At 40.4% G+C, this 27,207-nt stretch overlaps 1 protein-coding gene across 4 annotated transcripts in view; it reads right to left on the reverse strand.

Moving 5' to 3' along the window:
- The window catches only part of daam1a (dishevelled associated activator of morphogenesis 1a), a 354,302-nt gene that overhangs the window by 124,534 nt on the left and 202,561 nt on the right, over positions 1-27,207 (reverse strand). For all 4 annotated transcript variants that reach the window (XM_051919792.1, XM_028821962.2, XM_028821963.2 and 1 more), the window contains exon 3: positions 24,256-24,345. In XM_051919792.1, coding sequence (XP_051775752.1) covers positions 24,256-24,345 — 90 coding nt within the window. The remainder of the gene's footprint in view (positions 1-24,255; positions 24,346-27,207) is intronic.

Below are 27,207 nucleotides of genomic sequence, written 5' to 3' on the forward strand. Positions count from 1 at the left end.
AGCCTCTTACAGAAGAAGTCACAGGTCTGTGAGAGCCAGAAATCTTGCTTGTTTGTAGGTGACCAAATACTTATTTTCCACCATAATTTGCAAATAAATTCTTTAAAAATCAGGCAATGTGATTTTCTGGATTTTTTTTCTTATTTTGTCTCTCATAGTTGAGGTATACCTATGATGAAAATTACAGGCCTCTCTCATCTTTTTAAGTGGGAGAACTTGCACAATAGGTGGCCGACTAAATACTTTTTTGCCCCACTGTAACTATTGAATCAACAGGCTTTACAGCCTAAGGCGTCAACTTAATTAACACTTAGGTGAGTTCAGTTGTTGAAGCAAACAAATGCAAACAACATTTTTATGGGAACCAACACCGGCCTTTTAAAATTCTTTGTAGATGTCTGCATGTCAGTCTTTTTAGATGCTTTGCTGAACGTCCGGTGTTAGCACCTTTCGTTGGCACTGCTCTGAAGCACCTTTCACACATTGGTTTGTTAGTGTCCTTAGGTTGGCCATGCTCATTTGCCCCAAAGTCAAACTATTTTTTATACAGCACTCCTTCTGCTGAACTTATTGACCAACATTGGACGGGAAGGCTCAGGGTCTGCTAGAGCTCCATCAGAGTGGCTGGTCCATGTGGAGAGCAGTGTGTGTATGGTAGCCTGTGGGTGTCAAATCACTGTCAAAAGAAATAGCGAGTAGGAATGAGCATCTGATATGGACACAGCTGATACACCAAAAACAAAGATTCAAAAATTCAGAACTAATGCGTATTGAAAGATAGATATTTATCACAGCACTGCACTGCTGAAGGTGAAATGAGATGAGGTTTGGGAAACCCAAAATTTCCATACAAAAACAGCATGGTTTCTGTCCTGAAGAGATTACTCCAGGGCTGGTAGACAGTGTTAAAACAACATGACAGACAGCAAATACGAGTGATAAGCCAACACCCATCAGCATAAGAAATGGGTGCTACGGGGGAATCGCTGATGGTAGATGGAAGATTACATTTTGCTGGTAGGCTACCACTTACTTTACGAGTCTGTACAATTGCGTAATTTGGAGTTCTCAGGATAGACTTAACCATCAGTGCAAAAGAAAAACATCAAAAGGACCAGAAGAGATCTACGACCTTGCTTTTAAGCAATTTAGATTGTCGAGATGAATCTGAACTGGCCTCTCTTTATCTGATCAACAACATCAGGCACATGGGCATTGCTGATTATGAGGCAAAGGGGAGCATCAGACAGCAGGAAAACAGCAACTTCTGGACTTGGAAGGAGCCAAAGGAATCACGAGTGGATAAAAGTTGCTTTTGAAGTGAAGAATGTACGGTTTTAAATATTACAACCACTAAGGAACAGTTCTGAGAGAACCCTCTATCTACACTACTTAATGTGTATGCTCCAAAGTTCAACTCCTCTACAAAGGTCAAGGACTGATTCTAGAAAGGAGGATATCAGAGGTGTATCTGCCACGAAACAGCTATTCTGTTACTTCAGTACAGAGAAGGGGTTCAACCTTTACTCCTGGCCAATCTGTATTTGATGTTTTAGCATTGGCAAACTGAATAAAAGTGGGAGAAACCTGCTTGTAACTAAACATATACTTGACTGAACCATACCAACAAAAACACCCTGAAATCACCCAAGGCCTGGCATCCCCTAAATGTCATTATCACAATGAGACCATTATTGAGCTGGTGTTACCGCAAAGCCAAATGCAATTTCCATAAACTCCCAATGTAAAGCAAGCTGAGGCACTGCTCAAAGTAGGTTAACTGCTGATGTTCTGGCAGTCCCCAATCAATGCAAGAAATGTGCAGGCTAGAAAGAGCAAGCCTTTTAGGCAACGCCCGGGAGAGAATGAATTACATGTGCAGTACATCTATAATATAGCCATGGATACTTTTGGCAAGTGAGGAGAGAGAAGCAGCCTCCAGACTGGTTTGTGGCTAGAACTGCTGAGTTGGAAATTGCTTTTGAAGCCAAGTGGAAAAACCTTGTCGTCTACATGATCCTTGAGGGAAGATTCTTGGAGCACTCAGAAGAGTTTGGAGAGATAGTCAATACACTGCAAGGCTCTGTGCCAATGAGGCCACTGGCTAAAGCTTTCTGAGAGCAATCAGTTGTCAACCGATTGTGGTGACTTACATAGCATGTGGGATGGAAGCAAAAAGTATTAATTAGAACTGACCAAAACCAAGACTGAACCACTGAAGTTGTCTGTAGGCAGTGTGATCAGGGACCAAAGAAAACAAATAAAAAGATAGGCCTAGTACCATCAGAAACACTACTCGCAGAAAAATAACATTATAGAAGCTGTAATTTCAGCCATCAAGAAGCTACCTATCATTGTAACATGACAGACTATCCAATGTGAAGGAGCTCAGAAACACCACCACCACCTCGTTAGCACGGAACACAGATCCAGGAGGTGACAGCATCCCATCTGAAGTCGTCAAGTCTGGCAAGCACACATCACTTCCTCACCACATTCTTCATTTCTTGAGCTACAGCTGGGAAGAAGGGAGACCGTGACAACATATGTGCAAGACCAATGGAGTCACCCTGTATAAAAGCCGAGGAGACCAAAGTCAGCACAACAGATATAAAAGAATTTCACTTCTTAAATTCCTTCTTGTTGGGAAGGTTTAAGCCTGTAGAATCCTTAATAGGCTATAATTATGTGCCAATCACAGAATCAGAGTTTCAGACTGAAAGATCAACCACTGACATAATCTTATCACAATGTCAAGTGCTGCCGTGTTTCCCGAAAATAAGCCTTAGCATGATTTTTTCAGGATGCTCGTAATAAAAAGGGTGTCCCAAAATTCACACAAGAAGTAATTTTGATAGAGAACACAGGTTTTTAATTAAAAATTTTTGATTCATAAAGTATACAGTATAGGGTTATGTATGGAATAGCATATCAGGTAAATGGCCTCCACGGCTTTGCTGGCACATGCGCGCTCGTTTGTCGAAATTTTCCATGACCGTTTTGCATAAATGTGGCTGAATTTCGTTGATACGGCGCTCAATTTCCTCCTTCAAGGTGTGGGTGGTCATGGGCTTGATGGCATAAACCTTAGACTTCAAAAAACCCCAAAGAAAAAAGTCCAACAGCGTTAAATCGCATGATCTGGGCGGCCAAATCTGATCACCAAAATGGGAAATTACACAACCAGGAAATGACTCATGCAGTAATTGAATTGTTTCTCGGGCTGTATGGCATGTGGCACCGTCTTATTGAAACCACATGTTGTCCACATCCATCCATCCATCCTCTTCCATCCTCTTCGGGTCGTGGGGGCAGCAGCTTGAGCAGAGAAAGGTCCCTGCCTTTGGCCACCACCCAACTCACACTGCACCCGACCTCCTTGGCCCCTCTCATAGGTGGTGAGCCCATGGGAAGGGTTGTCCACATCCATACCTTGCAATTTATGCACAAAAAGCTGGATTACCATGTCGCGACAGCGAGAACCATTAACTGTTATTGCCTGACCAGCCGCATTTTCAAAGAAGAATGGTCCGATGATGCCTCCAGCCCAGAATCCGCACCAAACAGTGACACGTTACGGATGCACTTCTGAAAGCCAAATGCAACAATTTTTACGATTAACAAAGCCATCAAGATGAAAATGAGCCTCATCGCTGAAGATGATTTTGTTTGAAAAATCGGCATTCACTTTTTGTTGTTCCAAAATCCATTCAATGAACTCTCTTCGCTGTGCATGGTTCAGTAGGCTTCAGTTCTTGACTCAATTGAACATTGTAAGCATGAAGATACAAATCTTTCGTGAGAATTCGCTGTAGAGAGCTTCTGGAAATGTTCAATTCTTGACCACGGTGCCGAATTGATGTTCCTGGACTCTTAGCAACACTCTCACGAACTGCTTCGATGTTTTGTGTTGAACGACTTGTTATTGAAGGACGGCCAGAGTGTCTAAGATAACTAATTGATCCAGTCTCCCTGAATTTTTTAATTAATCTGTTCACAGTTGATGAAGGTAAGTCACTATTCCGACCATATTTTGTATGAAAATTGCGAACTGTAGCTGCAAAACCTTCATTATTTTTAAAATATTGCTCAACAATGAAAACGCGTTGTTCTTTCATGTAACACTCCAGTTTTAATAACCCTGAACTGTGAGCTGTCACGCTGTCTTTTTTTTTTCGTTGCCAACACTTTACCACACAAATGGCGCCAAATTCAAATCTTGCGTGAATTTTGGGACACCCTCTCTATAAGCCCTACTCCAAAAATAAGCCCTAGTTACGATCCCGTGCAGGCGACTTTGGATGAGTGATAAACGCCTACCGTTACCATATGTACACAGATGAACAGGAAATAATACCGGTATTTTGACACGACAAGATGAGTGCAAAAGGAAAGAGCTATTTTGTCGAGTACAAGAAAGGAATTGTAGAGGAGTCTCTGGTAAAAAAATCTTACTGCTTTCTGAAAAGAGAAGAAGTTGGATATCCGAATGCGCCACGAGCAGGCTACATGGACAATAGGTGCTCATTTAAGGAAAGCTCTATTGCTAGACATGAGAGATTGGGGCCAGTTGTTCTAAAGGAAATGGAGTCACAAGAAATTCATAATGGAATTCGGGGTTTGAAGAGTTATGATGATGTTCCAGAAGATGATGGCATGACTGTATTTGAATAAATGTAGATTTCTGTTCCAGAATACAAGGGGGTTGTGCCCCAGGTTCGCTTCACGCGCCCACCCCCCCGGGGCACGCTGTGCGCCAGCCACTTCGCGTCTCTGCCGCTTGCGTTGTGAAGGAGGGCACGCTAAGGAGACGCGGTCGGATCAGCCGCTGTCTTATTGCTGTTGTGCTGCGTGTCAATCATTTAAAAGCCCGTGCAGCAGCTGTCCTTTTGTCTCAAATGTCATGTCTTGCGGGTCATTAAAGTGTCTCCGAGAAAATCACGTATCGTCTCCTTCCAAGCCTTCCAAGATTTTTTTTTTTTTATAATAGAGAGAAATGTAGATTTTTGTTCATGGAAAAACAAGACATCCCCTGAAAATAAGCCCTAGCGCATCTTTTGAAGGAAAAATTAATATAAGACCCTGTCTTATTTTTGGGGAAACACTGTAGGTGCCGAGACAACCTCTTTAAATTACCTTCATTAATCTGAGAGAGGCCTTTTCATACTGTACCAGAGTATCCAATGTTCTGCAAGACATCTCTGAATAATGAGTTTCTTCTATGAAAACATTTAAGGCACTGTCCAAAACAACAGCTAATGCTTACAATCCATTCCAATCACTAGTAGACTAAAAGAGGCCTGTTCATTCCGAGGAAGTGTGACATTTTCTTTCTCCCATTGTTATTATACTCTATCTGCTCATCTAACAACATATTAGCTTGCATGTTGCAGAGTAAAGAAACAGGATCCAAATTTTTAAAATGACAGCTTCAAATGTGCATAAAACTGAGTGCCCCTTTTAAGGAAACCCTGAAGAGTTTCATCAAACACTATCTGAATACACGCAATTTGGTCTCACCATCAGCCTGAAGACGTCATTCAACATTACGAACAAGACAGACAGCAACACCCCTAGCATCTCCATTGGTGAACACAGCCTAGAACTGGTGGAGAGATTAACTTGACTGGACTCCACCATCTTGTGTGGCTTGCTCCCTCAACGATAAACTTGAATGCTCATTTTGACAAAGGAGCAAGAATGATGGCCAGTCCACTCTACAATTATCTAGAAGAAGTAGGGATGCACCGATACCGCCTCGATACCACATTTTCTAAAGTACTCGTACTCGTTAAAAGTCCCCCGATACCGAGGACCAATACCACGGTCTGGGAAATGTCTATGTTTGAGCGGCGTGTAAGGGGTTAATCACAGGCGCCGAGTGCCCGCCCCCAGGCCCCGGCTGCAGCTCAGAGCGGGGAGAATGCGAGGCGAGACATGTCAGCCGTGTGGAACTATTTCAAAGTGAATGAAGACGACAAAACAAAGGCGGACTGCAAATTGTGCTCAGCGAAATTGTCCAGAGGAGGCTCAAAAGGTAGCGCATTTAACACAAGTAATTTAATCAAGCACCTAAAATCCCAACACGACAACGAGTACAAAGAGTTTACCCACGCTTCTAAACCAACACAACCCACGCTGCAGCAAACTCTTGCAAAACGAGAGAAAATGTCCAGAGACAATCCACGTGCTGTGAAAATAACACAGGCAATTATCGAGTACATTGCATTGAGTGACCAGCCACTCTCGGAGGTAGAAAATGTGGGATTCCTGCGTCTCCTCCATGTTCTGGAGCCCAGATATGATGTCCCAAGCCGCCGCTACATGACTGACACGGAGCTGCCTAAACTACACGACTCCGTGAAAAAACATATCCACAGCCTACTGCAAGCCTCCTCTGCGTTTAGTTTCACCACGGATATTTGGACAAGCAGTGTTAGCCCCGTGTCGCTAATTAGCCTAACCTCCCAGTGGATAGACGAGAGTTTCACGCCGCAACGAGCCATATTACATGCAAAACAATTCCGCGGCTTGCACACCAGCCAGGCTATAGCGCATGTGTTTGAGGAAATGCTCCAGACATGGGGTATACCTAATCATGTTTTTATTAAGTACTCGGTATCGGCGAGTACTGAAATGCAAGTACTCGTACTCGTTTTCCAAAAAAGTGGCATCGGTGCATCCCTAAGACGAAGTATGGTCCTATATGGAAGTGAAACATGGACATCTTATAGAAAATAAGACTCCTTCTTCCTTTGCTTTCTCAAAAAAACTCATAGGATCATAAGGCAGGATTGTGCACCCAACCAAGATATCCACAGGAAAGCAAGCACTCCAGTCATGTTTATGTTATTACTGTGATGCCTGCAGTGGCTTCCTCAAGTCAATAGACCACAATCTGGACATTACTGTACAGAATGATTGCCACCAGTGTCAGGATTTGCTGAGGAACAATTCTGCACTACAAATAATTCTGAAAATGTGACACTAAGCTATGTTACATTAACCCAAAAACCAGGGAAACAACGGCAGCAAATGACAGGCATCAAAAAGAGTAAACAGAAGGGAAGCACAATGTGGTAAAGAAAAGGCCAGAGAGTTCAGATAGCAAAATTAAAGACCAACAACTGGCAAAGCCATCTTTGCTTGCAACAACCATACGTCACTCTATAATTAGACTGCACAATCACACAACAGGAGCTGCAAAACAACAGATTGATCTGTGTACTGAACTCCATTGTCTCTCAAGACAGGTGAACTCTAACCATCAGTTTTGTGGGTAATTACCAGACATGCTTCAAATAGTTCCCGTAACTCAAGCAGCCGTATGTAATTCTTGTGAGTGTAAAATATCTGCACAAGGTAGGCACAATTAATAATAATGTCTCGTCAAGTAGTAACTTAATTTACCGCTGACAGAACACAGATGAATCATGCCACACTTCACTGGAAATTTTATAATATATGAATATTACCAGTACTAAAAAAAAAAAAAAAATAGACATAGAGCACATAATATCTCACTCACCTACTGACACAAAGTCGCATTTTTAATAGTCTGGTAGACAATTATTCTATGCGTCTCAAAAACCTTTCTGGACCGAAAAAGCCTTAAATTTTTGTGTGAGTGAAATACGTGTTAGTTTAGTACATTATTTCTTAATTATTGTGAAAATGAATACAGACAACTCTATTATCTCATGCCAGTCTGAGCCAATGTTGAGAATGTTCAGACTTTGAATCTCGTTCCTCCACCATCTTACAAAACAGAAGCATATTACAGACTTGGAACTGGCAATGAAAAACAGCCATAAAAGTGCTTATAAGAAGTATGTATGTGTGTGTGAGGGTATATACTGAATATAAAATACATAATACATGCTTGGTCACGTGATCATTTGGCATGTGACCAAATTAAGTGAGACACAGGAAGGTGCTACTACATTTGCCAAAGATATAACCTGTTCTTTCCTTCATAGTCTTACTGACCTTAGTCTCACAGGGCTAAAGACTTGGCTACAGACTAATATTCTACGTCTGGAGTTAATCATGAATACATTTTAAGACAATTCACCGAGTGTCACATTTCTAAACCAATCCAAGGCCTCATGAATGTGGATCTCAAAGCAGGGATGGTGATTTAACAGAAAAAGCCATGCTGTTCTTGTCAGTGTTGTCTGACTGGATAGCGAGCCTGTAGTTATGATGGGTAGATGGCTCTTAAACATCTAAATGTGTCTCAGCTATGCAGGACTCACATTGCATATATTAAAAACAAAGATAACCTACTGAAAGGGAAAACATTGTGCAAAACCACATTATCATTTGGCATTCAAAAAATCACTGGAGTATGTTCTGCTGTTGGCCTTGTATTGTCACGGCAGCTCAAAGTTTCAATGATACAGTAGGAGTAAAGGTGAGGCTGAAAAACTGGAGGCTATGTCCACAAAAAGATGAATTTGAGGATATGGATTCAAGCTAAATGGTGTGCCATCACACCCAGTTAAAAGAAGGTGAAAAGATGTAAAATTGGTGAGGTCTACTTGCTGTTGACAATGAAGAGCCACAAAAGATGCCGATTTCTGTAGTCAACATCCAAAACAGTAAATTTACCTAACAACAATGATACCAGAGGAATAACACATAATAATACCACAGGTAAGGCTGCGCAGCATTCAAGTTTTGACTGTCCCTGTAAACGAATAGCTAAAGTAAGTTAATATTACTGCCTGTTTTTAAATGTCAAACATCCCATCCCAGAATATAAACAGACCACAAATACTGAATAGGTGCCACAGTGGTAGTCTTGCTGCATCACAGCAAGGAGACCAGGGTTGACACCCAGGTTCCTGACTGCATGGAGTTTACATGTTCCCCACCATGTCTGTGTGGGATTCCTCCAGGTGCTTCAGTTTACTCCCACTGTCGAAAGACATGCAGATTGGGTTAACTGGAAACACTAAACTGGTCCTGGTGTGTGTTTGCCCTACGATGGACTGGCACCCTGTCCGACACCCTATGCTAGCTGGGGTAGGCATCCAGCCTACATCCGCCTCACCCTCCCATCACCCTTTGACCCTGAGGATCCTGGGTTAAGTAGATTACAAAATGACATGACAATACTGAATGAACATTATTCTTAAGAACTGGGACAAATAAATTACTGTTGAACTACAGCTGAAGTCAGAAGTTTACATACACTTGGGTGAATTCTTTAAAACTCACTTTATAACCCCTCCACAGATTTTATACTGACAAACTGTAAATTTGGCATATTGTTTTAGATAGATAGATAGATAGATAGATAGATAGATAGATAGATAGATAGATAGATAGATAGATAGATAGATAGATAGATAGATAGATAGATAGATAGCTTTATTAATTAATCCCAAGGGGAAATTCACAATATCGCCTATGTTCTGGGCAAAAGTAATTTTTTCCAGCAATGTTCACAGATTATTTCACTTTTTTCTGACTACATCACAATTCCAGTGGGTCATAACTTACATAAACTTTACTATGGTAGCATTGCCTTTAAATTAACTTGAGCCATACGTTTTGCTTGCCCAATGTACAGTTTGTTAGTATAAAATGTGGGGGGGGGGGGGGGGGGGGATTGGGTAATAAAGCAAGTTTTAAAGAATTCACCCTAAATGTATGTAAACCTCTGACTTCAACTGCATCTAACTAACAAACACATCCATTTTGAAATGTTAACATTAATTTGACTCAAAAAAAAATCCCATACCTTTTCCTAGCCATCAAGATGTTGCTTTGATTTTGTATTTGGCTGTACCCTTAAAGTTTACGGTGTATGAACAGAAGGATATTGGGGGTAAGTGTTTAGAAAGCATCCCTGTGTATAGCCTTTTGGGCCAGTGGATTTTGTCTCTTTTCACTTCTAAGAGCAAGTTATTCCCATAAGTGCCTTCTCCTTTCAAGTATCACATCTGACCCCCTTGAGACTAACAAACGGTGACCCTAGCGAGAACACCTACTAGCCCACTTGCTGTCTTCAAATATAAAGGATCCAGACATTCATCATTTCTGACCAAATGGCAATATCTTATTTGTCTGTAAGAGCAAATGCAATAGTGATCAACAGTACGATGCTGGCACAGCCTCATATCTTCAAAACCCAACTGCCTGTTGGAAATATACGAGGTTTACCCACCTGGAAACGCAACACTTACCATATCATCCATAATATTAATTTATAATTTATAAAACTGCATAAACCCACAAACACATATCTATCTATCCATCTATATCTATGTATATCTAAATATACAGTATATCTATGTATATCTATATATATATATATATATATATATCTATGTATATCTATATATATATATATATATATATATATATATATCTATCTATATTGGATATATAGATATATTGGAGTTGGGTGCTGGGGGTGCTGTATTTGGGACTCCTGAGCCTGTGTGGGCAGCCTATGTGTCACACCCGGAAGTGCAGCCAGAACTCAGTGATCAAGCACCTGGAGCACTTCCGGGTGAACTATAAAAGGAGCCAGCGACCACCACTCAGCGGCCAGAGTCGGGTGGAGGAGGACAAGGTACTTGGGAGGAGTGGTGGTGCCAAGGAGAAAGAGAAAGTACTGTGTACTAGTGACTGTGTACTGCCTGTGGGTCACAGGGTAGACATGCGCCCACAGGGGAAGAAAATAAAAAGTATTTGTTTTATTTTACACGTGCCTCCCGTGTCCAATCTGTGTCGGGTCAGACGATATATAGCATCATCTTACAATATACACATTAAATATATTATATATATATATATATATATATATATATATATACACACACACACACACACACACAATAATACACACAGTAAATTCTGATTCACGCCCCAAAGAGAAGCTGAACTCCAGACACACAAATAGTAAAAACCCAAGTTTTATTTCTAATCTGGCAAGAACATCTCAATCGAGGCCAGTGTGTGGTAAAGTATATGCAGTAAAATTTGGAAAAGTTGGGTGTGAGTCAAGGCTGGCATGTTTAGGTAACCTCAAATTACATGTTCTCCAAGTCCCTCCATTTCTGGTATCACCACCACATAAATTAAATGGGTGGCTCAACCACATGACACTTGAGCCACGAGAGAGCATGGAACCTTTTTCATGTGGTTTTATTCCTAAACATAAAAAGTGCACAATTAGAACAAATTATAAGAGCTTTCTCAAGAGAGACGTGTTTGGGTTGTTAAAGGGCTGGCAGAGAGAGAGGAGTTAGACTGTAAGCAGTAATTCAGCAGAGCTCCTTTATCATTTGGCTACTAAACAAGATCATTTTCATCCTGCTGCCAACTAATTAAAAATCAAATGTTTAAGGAGGTGCTGAATGGAATTTACAGCCCTCCTGTGCACTTGATGAAAAATCTTCTTTATCTTTTAGTGTTTTTCCACTGACGTAAAGCAGCCATATATAGACAGAAGGCCTATTCCACTGGCTGAAAGGTACCAGGCATAGAGTGGGTATTAAATGAGATAAGGAAAAGAGTTATCAGGGTTGTGCTAATGAAGGACCCACATCAGTAAGACGAGATCATCAAGGTCATTGTGGAGAGGCAAGTATCTCTAGGGGGCAGTATATTACTTACTATGTAATAATAGGTGTCAAAGCTGATTGAGTGTAAGAATCAGGAGACAAAGGTTCAGTAGCAGGCGTATGTAATGGGCCTGTTGTATTAGAGGAGTGTTTACTAGGTATCTGGAGTGAACAAGTAGACAGACTACTCCCAAGTTTGTTAGGGGCAAACCTAAATACTCAATATGCTTGACAGAGCAGTTTTTCCCTTTTTACATTTGTGCTATGAATATTAACTGCATTACTGAATTAATTCATACCTCCTTCATGTGGTGAAGTGGTGAGGCGGCCTTCTGCTGTTATGCACCTAAAATCTGGAATAGCCTGCCAGTAGGAATTCGCCAGGCTAATACAGTGGAGCACTTTAAAAAACTACTGTTTTTGTAAAGGTGTGCCAGTGTACGAATTGTAAGCACTACATATTCACACTATAAGCAAAAAAACTGAAATAATAATTATGAAGCATACAAAGGAATGTTTTATATGGAGTATCTGAACCCTCATTTTTGTATAATTTGACAGCTTAGCTACTCCATAAATTAAACAATTCTCACTAAATTCTGAGTAATCAGTCTTCTATAATTATAATGACATTGTGGTCAGCAACACGGGAGCGCCGCAGGGGACTGTACTTTCTCCGGTCCTGTTCAGCCTATATACATCGGACTTCCAATACAACTCGGAGTCCTGCCATGTGCAAAAGTTCACTGACGACACTGCTATCGTGGGCTGCATCAGGAGTGGGCAGGAAGAGGAGTATAGGAACCTCATCAAGTACTTTGTTAAATGGTGCTACTCAAACCACCTACAACTGAACACCAGCAAAACCAAGGAGCTGGTGGTGGATTTTAGGAGGCCCAGGCCCCTCATGGACCCCGTGATCATCAGAGGTGACTGTGTGCAGAGGGTGCAAACCTATAAATACCTTGGAGTGCAGTTGTATGATAAATTGGACTAGACTGCCAATACTGATGCTCTGTGTAAGAAAGGACAGAGTCGACTATACTTCCTTAGAAGGCTGGCGTCCTTCAACATCTGCAATAAGATGCTGCAGATGTTCTATCAGACAGTTGTGGCGAGCGCCCTCTTCTACGCAGTGGTGTGCTGGGGAAGCAGCATAAAGAAGAAGGACACCTCACGCCTGGACAAACTGGTGAGGAAGGCAGGCTCTATTGTAGGCACGGAGCTGGACAGTTTGACATCCGTGACTGAGCGACGGGCGCTGAGCAGGCTCCTGTCAATAATGGAGAATCCACTGCATCCACTGAACAGGATCATCTCCAGACAGAGGAGCAGCTTCAGCGACAGACTGCTGTCACCGTCCTGCTCCACTGACAGACTGAGGAGATCGTTCCTCCCCCACACTATGTGACTCTTCAATTCCACCTGGGGGGGTAAACGTTAAAATTATACAAAGTTATTGTCTGTCTGTATACCTGCATTGTTATCACTCTTTAATTTAATATTGTTCTTTATCAGTATGCTGCTGCTGGAGGATGTGAATTTCCCCTTGGGATTAATAAAGTATGTATGTATGTATGTATGTATGTATGTATGTATGTATGTATGTATGTATGTATCTATCTATCTATCTATCTATCTATCTATCTATCTATCTATCTATCTATCTATCTATCTATCTAACTCCAGCCTAAAACATATTTCATATACACACGCTGTATATATACACAATCCAACTAAACATTTCCCAGGGACAGTGGAAATACCTATATGTTAATAAAGAATGAACAAGTAGTGGGATCTGGAACTACACTTCTGTAGCTTCAATGCCATCTCTTCTCTAAATGAACTCTCAATATCAAAATTACAAGAGCTATAATTGGGCAAAAGCTAAAGCATAAACATCAATATTATGGTTATGCCACGATACTTCTGTAATCAGCACCTGAACCTGCTCAATCCATTAATGATGCACTGTTGAGAGAGAGAGAGAGAGAGAGAGAGAGAGAGAGAGAGAGAGAGAGAGAGAGAGAGAGAGATTAGACAAATAAATTACTGTTGAACTACAGCTGAAGTCAGAAGTTTACATACACTTGGGTGAATTCTTTAAAACTCACTTCATAACCCCTCCACAGATTTTATACTGACAAACTGTAAATTTGGCATATTGTTATAGATAGATAGATAGATAGATAGATAGATAGATAGATAGATAGATAGATAGATAGATAGATAGATAGATAGATAGATAGATAGATAGAAACTTTATTAATCCCAAGGGGAAATTCACATACTCCAGCAGCAGCATACTAATAAAAACAATATTACATTAAAGAGTGATAACAATGCAGGTGTAACAGATAGACAATAACTCTGAATAATGTAAAATACAAGTCATGAGAAAGAGCCTACTTTCGACTTCTTCCAGTACTCTCACAATGGCAGCACACATGCACCAGAACTTCAGAATGAAAAATATAACAATCTGAGCAAGACAAATAGAAACCATATTTTTCCCACATCTAGACCCTTCCGATTGATATAAAACAAAGACATTGCATACCCTGTAACTCTTTGGACTCTTTCATATTAAATATATATGTATAGTGAAAAAATAAAACAACAAGCTAAAAAAAAAAAAAACGGTGATTCCACTGCACTCCTTGAAAGAGGGCTCCAATAAAAACCCTTAGATAAAAGATTTCCCATCCAAGGACCACTGGTTTTCAGTTGCAATGACTATCAAACAATTTGTGATTCACAGACTGTGAAGTAGGGCGGTGCAGTAGGGCAGTGGTTCAAACTGCACAAGCAGTCAACTGTCATTCTGGAGTCTTCACATTCCTTTATCTCAGTGGGTTTTATCCCCTATATCTCCGAAAAGAGTACGTTAAAAAAAAACAAGCAACACAGCATCAACAACACCTAGAGAAGAGTCTTGTTTGTGACATTTTTTTGATGAATCAAACAAATGCAGGAAAGAAAAAATAAAGGACAGCAGCCCATCAGCAGAAACAGTGACTAAAAGGCTATGAGGAAAGGCCACAGGGTTAGAGGATCTTCATAACACCAACCAACAGACACCCAGCATCTAGATGGCCCACTAATCTACACTACAGTCCAAGAACACCTGGTTATAAAAACAGGGCATCCATAAATGTAAAGAAAGGCAAGAGTTTTCCAGTGGAAAGAGATGAGCTTATTCTTGACTAATCTCTGCTTTTAATGACCAGACTTTTTCAAAATAATGCTTTTTGAGGTTCTTCGAAACAGAAATGATTACTTATTGCAACTGTGATTTTTTTTCCAAGTCCCATTTTTGAAAATATTGTGGCTGGCTTTAATAATGGACATTTTAATTTCTTCATTTTTAGCCCTAATTTATACCCTTCTTTTTGCTGGTCACCAACCGAGATTTGATTGTGTCCAGAGGCCAAGTTATAAACGGAGCACACTGACATTCCTCTTGCCTGACCACAATCCCTTCCATGTGTCCTGCTGTTGATCACAAGTGACTCTGCTTTTGGCTGAGGCTTGTGTAGGCTTAATTTTAAATATAAGTAAGTGGGGTCCTTGTGCTGATTTAGCAAATGATTTACTGAGCCACACCTTATATTTATTACCCTTGTGATTTTTCAGATTTGTATTTTTATTTGCTCATTTTTTTAACCCAATCTGGATGTTTTGCCTTACATTTAGAAAATCCCTTCCTGCTTCTGCATGCATTTTCCTGAATTATCTACTGTAGGTAGAAACTTTTTGCATATTCTCTAGCCACATATTTTTTGTTTTCAAATACACTTGTAAAAAATGCTATGCAACTTGCATCAGTCAAAGTTCACCAAAGTTTAGAGATGCAACCAAAGGAAAAGTTTTAGCACATAAACTGGAGTGGAGTAACTGGGCCATGAAGAGTCTGGTTGATTGTCACTGACCTCCGTGTATCCTGTCAGTATTTATATAATCATTCATACACAGCACCTTCAGAAAGTATTCAGACCCCTTCACCTTTTTACAGACTATATCGCAACCTTGTCACCATTTAGGTTAATGTTTTCTTTCATCAAATGACGAAGCAAAAACAGGATATTAACATTTTGAACGATTTACTAAAAATTAAAAGCTGAAATATCTGATTGATGCAAGTATTCAGACACTTTGCTTATGACACTGGGGCATCCCATTCTCTTGATCATTATTGAGATGTTTCCATAGATACATACCGTAGATACTCGCGTATAAGTCGAAAAATTTATGCCTTAAAATTCATTCAAAAAAACAGGGTTGACTTATCCGCGGGGCAACAAAATTGTCCATAGAATTTGGGTAATGACATTGTACACTCAGCACTTCACGATGTTAGGTCATCTGCCGTTTCCCATGGTCTTTGAAATAATTATAAGCCAGCAATACTATTGCTAATTAGCTAGTTTTTTTCTAATTTCATTAAAAAATTCTTTAAACTGTGAAATACTTGAATATGAGCATTAGCTTTTGCAGGTTTTGGATAACAAACATACCATTAGCTGCCACGTGCAACCAGGTTTGGAATCAAAAGAACCAAGGCAACGCACGCTATCAATGCGATGCACGCACAGCCCGCGATTCAAAAAATTTCTCTGCCTACCTGCTTGTCTCGTCTGACAGTAGCTGAAAAGCAGCATCAGGAGAGAGCAGCCTGAAGTAGTCCAGCAACGGGTGATCTGTCGTGTCCAACAGCAAGCCATGCTGTCTTGTGAAGTCCGGTAGCCAGTTCGGCTCCCACGGATCAATGTCTGGGTATTCCTCCCACGCGAAACTTGCCATAGGTGCATCGGCTGCGCGAATGCGTTCAGCTGGCAGCCGATCAGCTGGCGTGGCATTGGCTGGTGTCCGATCAGCTGATGCCGGCTTCTCACTCTCTTGCTCGATTCCTGATCACTGTCAATAAAATCTGATTCTGAAAAATCAGAGTCCGACTCAGCGATAATGTGCAAAACATCGTCTGACGAGTGTTTTCTTTTCTCCACTCGCTTCGCTCCCTTGTGACATATCGATGCCATCTTGCCTTTGTTTACATTTGTTTACATTTCGCAACTCACGCACACGCAAGGATTAGTTGCCGAGTCAATGAGTCTAGCATTTCTCCAAACACAGAGGGAATGCCTGTGATGTGACAGTGAGTTTTGTCGCCATTAACAGCTGATTGTCGCCCTCTATCTCTGATAGCTGTTTACCCTCGACTTATACGCGGGTCATAACAAATTTCGTATTTTTCGGCTTAAAAATACACTCGACTTATCTGCGAGATTGACTAATACGTGAGTATCTACGGTACATCTTGGTCAATTCAATTCAATTCAATGCAATGCACTTGATTAGGAAATGTACACTCTTGTCATTAGAAAGTCATACAATGAACAATGTCTATCACAGCAAAAATTAAGCCATGAAGGTGAAGGAACTGCCTGCAGATCTTAGAGACAGGATTGTGCTGATCTGGGCAAAAGCTACATAAACCATTCCTGCAGCACTGAAGGTTCCCAAGAGCATAGTGGCCTCCATAAAGGATCTTGGGACAACCATGCCAAATTGAGAAATCGTGGGAGAAGGCCTTGGTAAGACAGGTGAACAAGAATCTGATAGTTAAACTAACTTCTGTAAGAAAACCATCACTGCAACATTTCACTAATCTGGGCTTCATGGCACAGTGGTCAGGCATCACTTGGAGTTTGCAAAAGAAAAAACACCTAAAGCGCTCTTAGATGACAAACAAGATTCTCTGGTCTGATGAAACTAAGGTTAGTGTCTTGGTATACATACATACACATTCATAACCCTGGCCTCCTCTCAAAAGTGAAATGTATCTGCTTAACTGTGTCAATTACAAGAAGTAGCTTCTTCTTCTCCAAGTTTTAATTCATCTCTCCAAGATATTCCTGTGTCACTGGTATGCCTGCCATTGCTACAAGGACTAGAACTCCTACTAAGGTCTCCTGGGGTCCACGGGACCAGGTATGCAAGGAAGTGCCTGGACTGACTGACTTCAAATAAGCTAAGGATCTGTGCTGGAATCTAGAAGGCTGTCGGTTCAAATCCCATTACTGTCAGAAGGGATCTTACTCCGCTGGGCCCTTGCGCAAGGCCCTTAACCTGAAAATTACTCCAGGGGTGCTGTATAATGCTGATCCTGTGCTCTAACCGCCATGGTCATGTGAAAAAATCATTTCCCCTCAGGGATTAACAAAGTGTAAAATTTAAGGAAAAAAAAAATCAAAAAGGGCAACATTATCTCACTGCCTAACAAACTACAGTGTTGTGGCTGGCTTTTTGTCAGTTCTCCCCAACTTAATTTTCTTAAGAGCAGTATGCTCTCAAATCTCCCACCTGAGAACGTGTCTTGCTCAGTACTGAAATTGCAACATTCCAACTCTTCATAGCCTCCATTTATTAATAAAAAATCCATGGCATCCACTGAAGATGAAAGGCCTTCTGGTACCTTTAGGGAATAACCCCAGATTCCTGCCACACTCTCTCACCTGGTTAAATCACATTTAAGCGCTCTGCTAACACTCTTATCTCTGCTATGGCATCGACATATGCATTCCAAGTGCCTTCAGCATGGGAAAGGTGCTATATAAATAAAATGCATTATTATTATTTGCATTGCCTGTGCAGATTTTCATTTCTCTCCTAGTGTCTTTATAGGTCCTATTTCTGTGCTGTACCACCTCTTCCTCCTTGGCATCCCAATGCAATACAAAAAAAAAAATGCCCAAAAAAAAAACAAACCGGCTGCACATAACAAAAAACTGGTGAAGATTCCTGAAGTAAAACTCGGCACCAAATTATATCGCATCACAAGCTTAGACAAGTGAAAAGCATAGCCATCAGCTAACATCTAATTTGTAAGTGGATTAGTTGCAATCCTAGTTTAACAATGGGCACTATTTATACTTTAGTGTAATTACTAGGTAACAATTTCCCTACAAACAAAAAACAATGCAACTGTGGTTTCCAGATGTGCTCTGCACACGGTAGACCAAAACAGACTTCCAAGGAGCAAAAAGAAAACTTTGAGCACCTCAGTTTAAAATTTCCTTGATTATTAATATTAGATTTATTTTAACATTAGCTTGTGCCCGGCAGGGTATATTAAAACACTGAGCACAGTTTTTCACTTTATCTTCCTTTGATAAGCAATAAGACTAACAAGCTGTCTGGATTATTTTTGCCAAGATGGCAGAAAACTGATAAACGAGTCAGAACCTTCAAAATCACAAATGTGGAAGAAATTATTGGATATTTTAAACAAGCAAATTTTACAAGTGAAGGTGTATGAAGGACAACATAACATATTAGAGAGTCTGAGTGACAAATCAAGGGAGGATATAACATTGAATGCACACAGAAAGTATAACAACTCGGCATTAGGTGGTATGCTACTTGGCTAAAGTGGACATGCTATCTTTATCTTTTCATATAACATAACACTCTTAATTACATTCAGGGTTGCAGCATCTTCTCCATATTTATTCATTTTATTTTCACTCTGTAAGCATAGTCCCAAGTCAGATCTCTCAGTTTCTCAAGCCCTCCCTATAATACCATGTTTCCCCGAAAAAATATAAATTTTTGCTCCAAAAGATGCACTAGGGCTTATTTTCAGGGGATATCTTATATTTATTCATGTACAACCATATACATTTATCCAAATACAGTCATGTCATCTTCTTCTGGAATATGGTCAAAACTCTCCACATTCAAACTCTGAATTCCAGCCTGAATTTCTTGCTACTCCCGCCGCTTTTAGGATCCTCCAGGATCGTTGTGCGTTTGATGAACGGTTCGATGTGGTGAAGCAAAGTGCCGACATACAAATGCATTAGGTGGTGCTTTTATATTCAAGCTCTGCATATTCCCCAAAGTAACGACACAATACATTTTAAAAGTCTCACATACCATCTTCTGTGCCATCTTTTTTTTTTTTTGCACCTTTACAATACCATCAGAATGTACGCCAGCATATTTGAGCCACAGAGAAAAATACATAAGGACATAATGAAAATGTTTATTTTGTGATTAAAGTAAAAATTTCAGCTTTAACCTCGAAATGTCCACTTTATCCTCGTAGTTTACTTTATCATTAAAGCAGACTGCCGTAAACGTCATCTTCAAACCGACCCAGTTGTTAAATCGCTACGCGCTTCTGGGGCTTCCTCCTGACCTGACAGCAGCAATCGCCCCACAGAACACATTTATGATATTCCAGCTCTCTCGCACATTTAGAATTCTTAGATTTATACTTTATATCACTTTCATGATGAAATGCATTAAAATATGTATGTTACATTTTACAGATAAATCATTAACTTTGTTTAAATAATGAATACTGCTAATAGTTACACATATGGGGTGGCACCGTGGCAGAGCAGTAGCGCTGCATTCCCTGCCTGGAGTTTGCATGTTTCAGGTGTCCTCAGAATTTAATGGATGTTTTGGGCACACGTGTCACGTCCTCACAGGTGGCGCAGTGGTAGTGCTGCTGCTTTGCAGTAAGGAGACTGTGGAAGATTGTGGGTTCGCTTCCCGGTTCCTCCCTATGTGGATAGCGCTTTGAGTACTGAGAAACACGCTATATAAATGTAATGAATTATTATTATTACTAGACATTAAGCCCGTTACAATAACTGGCGCTAGAACAGTAGTCCATAAACATTAGTAGGAACAGTCTATATTAAATGGCAAGGGACCTTTTACCTCATTCCGTAAAATGCCTGTAATTTTCTCAGACAGCAATACTGGCTTTGCTGTCCGTAATATGCGTTTAATTTTCTGTCACAACAGTGGGCAATCAGCAGATTCTCCCCAACAACTGATGTAATGTGCGCGAAAATAAATCTACTTTTAAAAGTCATCGTATTGTAATATCATGAAAATTCGTATATTTAGGAAAACCCCTTCAATGACTGACACTTTACACTTTACCGGGCCAAGCTTCTTAATTGCAAATCTGACACCCTCAGATCGAACACTTGCACAACAATGGGGAAGCTGGTCTCCGCAACTCAGTACCCGATTGGATTTTTCGTGTTTTACGTTTTAGGTCTTACCTCATTTACCGAAATCTGACTGGATCTGCCGCGCGATATTTATAGGTCCCTCCCTCTCTGTCTTGTGTGACGCGTCAGTCGGCCTTTGAAGCATCTGCTTTGAAGAATCGCACCGTGCCCTGCGCATGCGCACTTCACCAGAAGACACACACACACGGACACTGCACGCACACAGGGGTTTTATTAAAGAGAATTATTATTATCGTGTGAAGTATAAACCTGGCTTTAGGCTCCTTAATTTTCAGATGACGATCTTGACTAGGGCTTATTTTTGGGTTAGGGCTTATATTACAGAGCAGCATGAAAATCATGCTAGGGCTTATTTTCGGGGAAACACTGGATTTTTTGACTCTCTCTACTGATATTTACCTTACTCTCTACTGTATGTATAAACAGTGTGTACTCACAAACACCTGTTTCCACACTCACATCGAGATGTATGAAAACTAAACTTGCCATAAAGCTACCATGTGTATGCACATTTCTGCTCGGTTTTGTAAATGGTCGGCACCCAGCTTCAAAGCAGTGCTACTGTTTCTGCATGGTTTCCCATTCCTTTTTTCCCCCCATGGTGCGGGCTTTATCAAATACACCAAATTAATTGCATACCATTTACAAATTTAGGGTACTTGATTGTAACCAATCTGTAAAAATATAATGGTGCATAGACTGGCCAAACTATTCCAACTACCTTGGCGGCTTAAGTATTGTTAAAAGGCATCACAAATGAAAGAATTAGAAGAGAGCACATATTTAGAGATCATACTGATTTCCTGTCCAATGATGATGGCTGGCTTTTAAATTGATTTAGATTTCCAAGCGCTATAATTTTATACAGCTTTACAAAGGCTGATCCTTTGCCTGTTCTTTTGTAAGTTCTGTCCACCCTCGGGTTGTTAGCCACAGGAGCTTTTCAACGTGAACTGGCTGACTGATCGGGTATTTCTCAGTCATCACTGAGTCACACCATGACAGTTGTATGGGCGCAGCATTCAAATGCATGCACATTGCTATGAAGGTGCCATCAGAGAATGAATTTGCTTATGTAAATAGAAAGCATTTCCACTCTATTAACCCATTTATGCCTCGTGTTCCATTATTGCAACGACAGTCACGTTGGAGTAACATATGTTATGTATAATGTAAGAAGTGGATTTGCCTAGTGTTCCAATTTTGGAACACCACATAACTCAACAATGGAATGTAATAAAAAATGTTTCTCTTCAAATTCTTGTTCCTTATATTTTTCTATGCAACATATGTGAATTTCATGCACAAACAAAAATTTCAAGCTTCGGCATAAATGGGCTAATGTGCTGCTCCACAGAAAGTGATTCACATTGTGCAAGCATGTAGCGTGCTGCATAATGGGGCACATGAAGAGATGTGGTAATGATGACCCTGACCCATCAAATGATCAGCCAAATTGAATAGCAAAACAACTTTGTTTGAATTTATCTAGCAGAATGTAAAAACAGGTAATCAGATTCAGCATTTATTCTTTAACCAGTGTATTTAGTTTGTGGTCAATATAATAAAGAAAAGCATGTATATTCCTTTGTTCATTGGCCATATCTCTTACAGCATCCACTATTGTATTTTGTGACTCCCGTCAGCACACAGCCAGATGGTCGTCTGGAGGTTTCTGAGGCAGAGGTGCGTGCGTAGCCAACACCCAAAATTGTGCTCAGAACAGCAGCACCATCACCACGTGGGGTCACCTTTTGTAATATTATCTGAAGCAGAATAAACAGTAATACCACATCTGCTGCCTGCTTGTTTGTCTTATAGTTTTCCTTATCTTGTTTCTTAAACAAAACCGAGTTGTCACTTATGGCTTGCTCACGCATAACACAGACTGGAGAAAAACGTGTGCAGGACATCTTGGACAAGATAGCCTTCTCAAACTTTGAGTTTGTTGCTCAGATTACTGCGCTCCACAGAATGTCCACACAGCTGGGCCATGACCTTAATCTGAATGCAAAAGCATGCTGTAATAATTTCTGCACAGTCTAGTTTTACCCATCTTTCAGATGAGCGTCCAAATCCTCATTTATGTCCGCTCTAACAAACAGCTGGCATCCATTTTATTTATTTCTCACATACTTATACATTTTTCAAACTGGGGCATCACCGTTTTTCTCGTTCCAGATGTGGCTATGCTAGCCAGAAAAGAAAAATAGTGTAGAAACATTAGACTGCAGAAACTCACAGAAAGAACAAACTGCATCCCTGCTTTATAAACAGATAAACGGAGCCATATCATATCTCTATCTTTAATGTACACCACAACAAAGACCACTGCGCCTGCCCATCAGTTTTATCTAAGAGATAACCTGGGACACACATGGAGTCTGGCATTTTCAAATCAACATTTCCCACTCCTATTCTTGAAGACGTCATCCTCTTAAAATAATGTTAGATGCTTTGGTCTTGACTCTTGCTAATAATGGACAAAATGTTATTGTCTTGTTGAACTTTATACATACAGAAATGAGACAATTTATATTTTTCATTGCCTCGTTTATCTGTTCACCATAACAGGATTCTGGTCTATAAACTCAGGAAGAGATTAAAGCTAGCAACTGCAAATATGGATGTGAAAGAGAAATAATACAATTTGAAAGGTAACAGCCTTGTGCTTCAAGTATTAACTGAAATCCGCTCGATTGCCTTTGCAATTTTAAATGTGCTTTGGATTATGGCACTTCTCTAAATGGGTAAATACAAGGGAACAAGCCCAAAGCAAAACCAATCACATCGGTCACGGCTTGCGGCCCTGCACAAGCATTCATAACAAGAGCACTGGATGTGAAGTAGTAGCTACTTTCAGAAGCACCTCTTCATCAAATCTCAATACACAATCTACCCAAATAATGCTAGCCAATACCTAAAGGCCAAATGTTTAATATAGCCAAAGAAAACCAAAATCCAGATTGGATTACTAGCAAATGTTACTTCCCGTGAGCAGCAACACTTTTTCTAAAGAGGAGACATTGTGGTTTGGAGACGGGTGACTTAGCTGTACGATCAGAAACTTAAGTATTTCCAAAAATAACAAAATACTGCTTACTAATACTAAATCTCTGTAGTGAAATGTATTATAAGGATCATAAATTTTACTTGCTCTAAAAGGAGAAGGAATCAATATTTGTGCCTTATGGCTTTCTTTGTCTAGGTCTCTCCAGCAAAGGCCTCTCTAGAAGAAAACAGCCGACTTGGGCTGGGCTTGTTTTAGTGCTCAACTCACTGGCACTACGCTAATTTCTTTAGTTATTTATATAACAGTCTAAATGACCAAAAATTACATTGGCAGCTTTTGTCCATTAATGCATCTTTTGCCATCCATTTTTACCATTACAGGCCAAAAGACAGTCGGAATGTAGACTAACAGTGACTACAAACACTAAACAGAATTCTAGTTTATCACAGCACAAACTCGCTATCATACTGGAAAAACCGATAGCAGCCTCTCTGTCTAAAACTTACATCAGACATACATCATGCAGGTAATGGCACTTTTAATGGTGCATCTCATATAACCTTAAATGCATTTAAAGTCACAAGTTAAAATGTCCTACCTTCTTTTTGCTGCAGTAGATCTGCCATTTTTTCTCTGCTGGGAGTGCAAACATGGCCTCCCTGTGTTTATCTGTAAGGTCCAGCTCATCCTGAAAGACAAACAGTAAAACATTAGGGATAAAGTTGAAGACAAAAACATTACTGAAATAAACAATAGAAAAAAAAATAAAACGGAAAAAAATATAAACAAAGTAAATCTAGATTTATATTAAAATACAGTGGTAGTGTTACTGTCACATCATGGTTAACGTCCCGGGCGCTTCCTGCAAAGAGTTTGCATGTTCTCCCTGTATCTGCATGAGTTTAGTACCATAGCCCAAAAACAAGCAGGTTAGGGGGTGTTGGTGATGCTTAAATTGCCCCCTAATGTGTGTGTGTGTGTGTGTGTGTTCATTCTGCAATGGACAGGCACCCTACCCACCCATTGTTCCTTCTTAGTGCTCAAAGACGGCTGGGATAGGCTCCAGCTTTCCTGTGACCCTGCTCTGGATAAATAGATTTGGAAAATGGATGGAAGGATAAACAGTAATTCATTTTTCCCCTCTCAACAGGAGCACAAGTCCAGCAGATAATAATGTATATAACTACAGATTTTATAAGGTACAGAAAATCCCTCAGTGGACGTTTTAATAAAAAGTAAGAATTTTGTTTAAGTACTAAGCTATAAATATCTATAAATACCTATAAATATCTGGGAGTGTAGCTGGATGATAAATTAGACCGGACTGCCAATACTGATGCGCTGTGCAAGAAAGGACAGAGCCGGCTATACTTCCTTAGAAGGCTGGCGTCCTTCAACATCTGCAATAAGATGCTGCAGATGTTTTATCAGACAGTTGTGGCAAGCGCCCTCTTCTATGCGGTGGTGTGCTGGGGAGGTAGCATTAAGAGGAAAGATGCCTCACGCCTGGACAAACTGGTGAGGAAGGCAGGCTCTATTGTTGGCATGGAGCTGGACAGTTTAACATCTGTGGCAGAGCGAAGGGCGCTCAGCAGGCTCCTATCAATTATGGAGAATCCACTGCATCCACTAAATAGTATCATCTCCAGACAGAAGAGCAGCTTCAGCGACAGACTGCTGTCACTGTCCTGCTCCACTGACAGACTGAGGAGATTGTTCCTCCACCAAACTATGCGACTCTTCAATTCCACCCGGGGGTGTAAACGTTAACATTTAACATTATACAAAGTTATTGTCTGTTTTTCACCTGTATTATTATCATTCTTTAATTTAATATTATTTATTGTATCAGTATGCTGCTGCTGAAGAATGTGAATTTCCCATTGGGATTAATAAAGTATCTATCTATCTATCTACTTTGTCAACAGTGTAGTAAAACATCTGAATTTGTTTTAATTTCGATCAATAAACAATTATTTTCAATTAACTGGTAATTTTATTAAACTTGCTAAATAGGGCAGTGACACAAAGGATACAAATGAATAGTAATTTCTTTTGTACAAGTAGACAACGCCAAAATGATCCAGGAACAAAACAGAAGTAGTTTTAAAAAACTGAAATATTGTAGGGAAATAGACAAAAACACTCTTTATTGACAGCACACCATTCGGAGTACCTACTGGATGTTCTCATTGCAGTATTCAAGCTGTTATGAAGCTTGCTCATTTAAAATATTGGCTCCAAATATAACACGCCCACACACAGATAGTCACTCTTGAAGAGCAGCACCAACGCACAAATCAAGAAGACCTGATAAGGCTTTCATCACGGAGTGCAAACTTGAGGTAGGGTCAGCTGGCAAAATTCAAGATAGTTACTTGTACATGCTTAAACAAAAATCCAAGATGATTAGACATAGCCGTTTTGCTTAGGATGCTATGCTGAAGACATTTGCATTTTGCATTTGTGAATTTCCCCTTGGGATTAATAAAGTATCTATCTATCTATTTGTACTGCTCTTGGGAATGGATGTGTTGTGGATGTCATGTCTCACCACACTTCTTGATATAGTTGCAAAAATTAACTTGAAGTCAAACTGTAAATGTTCCATTGAATTTTCACATGCCATTATTGGATTTCTTCTTTTAACACCATTTCAGTGTGGAAGGCAAACAGGAGTCCGGCAAGCTTGTTTTGACACAGCAGGGTGTTTCAGACACCCCGTAAAGCTCCTTTTAATGTTCTCATCTATGCAGTACTCCATTTAATTTAAAGAATAATAAAGGATCAGACCAATTTATGCCTTTGTGATTTTTGAAAACCTGGATTAGGCTCCTTGCAGCCTTCTCTTCATCAGCTCTTAATCACATAAGCACCACTATGGCTCTCCTACATTTAGATGTCATCACAGTCTCAGCTAGATGATGTGTTATAGCCATTACGCACTAGACAAAATGCCTCAGGTGGCACAGTAGCATAGAGGTAACGCTGCTGCATCACAGTAAGGAGACCAGGGTTCATGTCCTAGGTTCTCTCTGTGTGAAGTCTGCATGTTCGCTCTGTGTCTTCATGGAGTTCATTTGTGTGCTCTGGTCTCCTTCAACAGTTCAAAGACATGCAGGTTAGGCAGACTGGCGACACCAAATCCTTAGAGAGAGTGTGTGTGTGTGTTAGTTTCCCTGAGATGGACTGGTGCCCTGCCCAGGGATTGTTCCTAATTTACATCCCTTGTTTGGATTAGCCAGGTTTAGAAAATGGTATGGCATGTGTAAGAGCCATTTGTTAGTTATTTAGGTTATGTAAAGTCGATAGAGGGCGGCACGGTGGCGCAGTGGGTAGTGCTGTCTTGCAGTTAGGAGACCCGGGTTCGCTTCCCAGATCCTCCCTGCATGGAGTTTGCATGTGCTCCCCATGTCTGGGTGGGTTTCCTCCGGGTACTATGGTTTCCTCCCACAGTCCAAAGACGTGCAGGTTAGGTGCATTGGCGATTCTAAATTGTCCCTAGTGTGTGCTTGGTGTGTGGGTGTGTGTGTGTGCGTGTGCCTGTGTG

This window comes from Erpetoichthys calabaricus, chromosome 16 (genome assembly GCF_900747795.2).
Source record: "Erpetoichthys calabaricus chromosome 16, fErpCal1.3, whole genome shotgun sequence".
In the NCBI taxonomy this organism is placed as follows: Eukaryota; Metazoa; Chordata; class Cladistia; order Polypteriformes; family Polypteridae; genus Erpetoichthys; species Erpetoichthys calabaricus.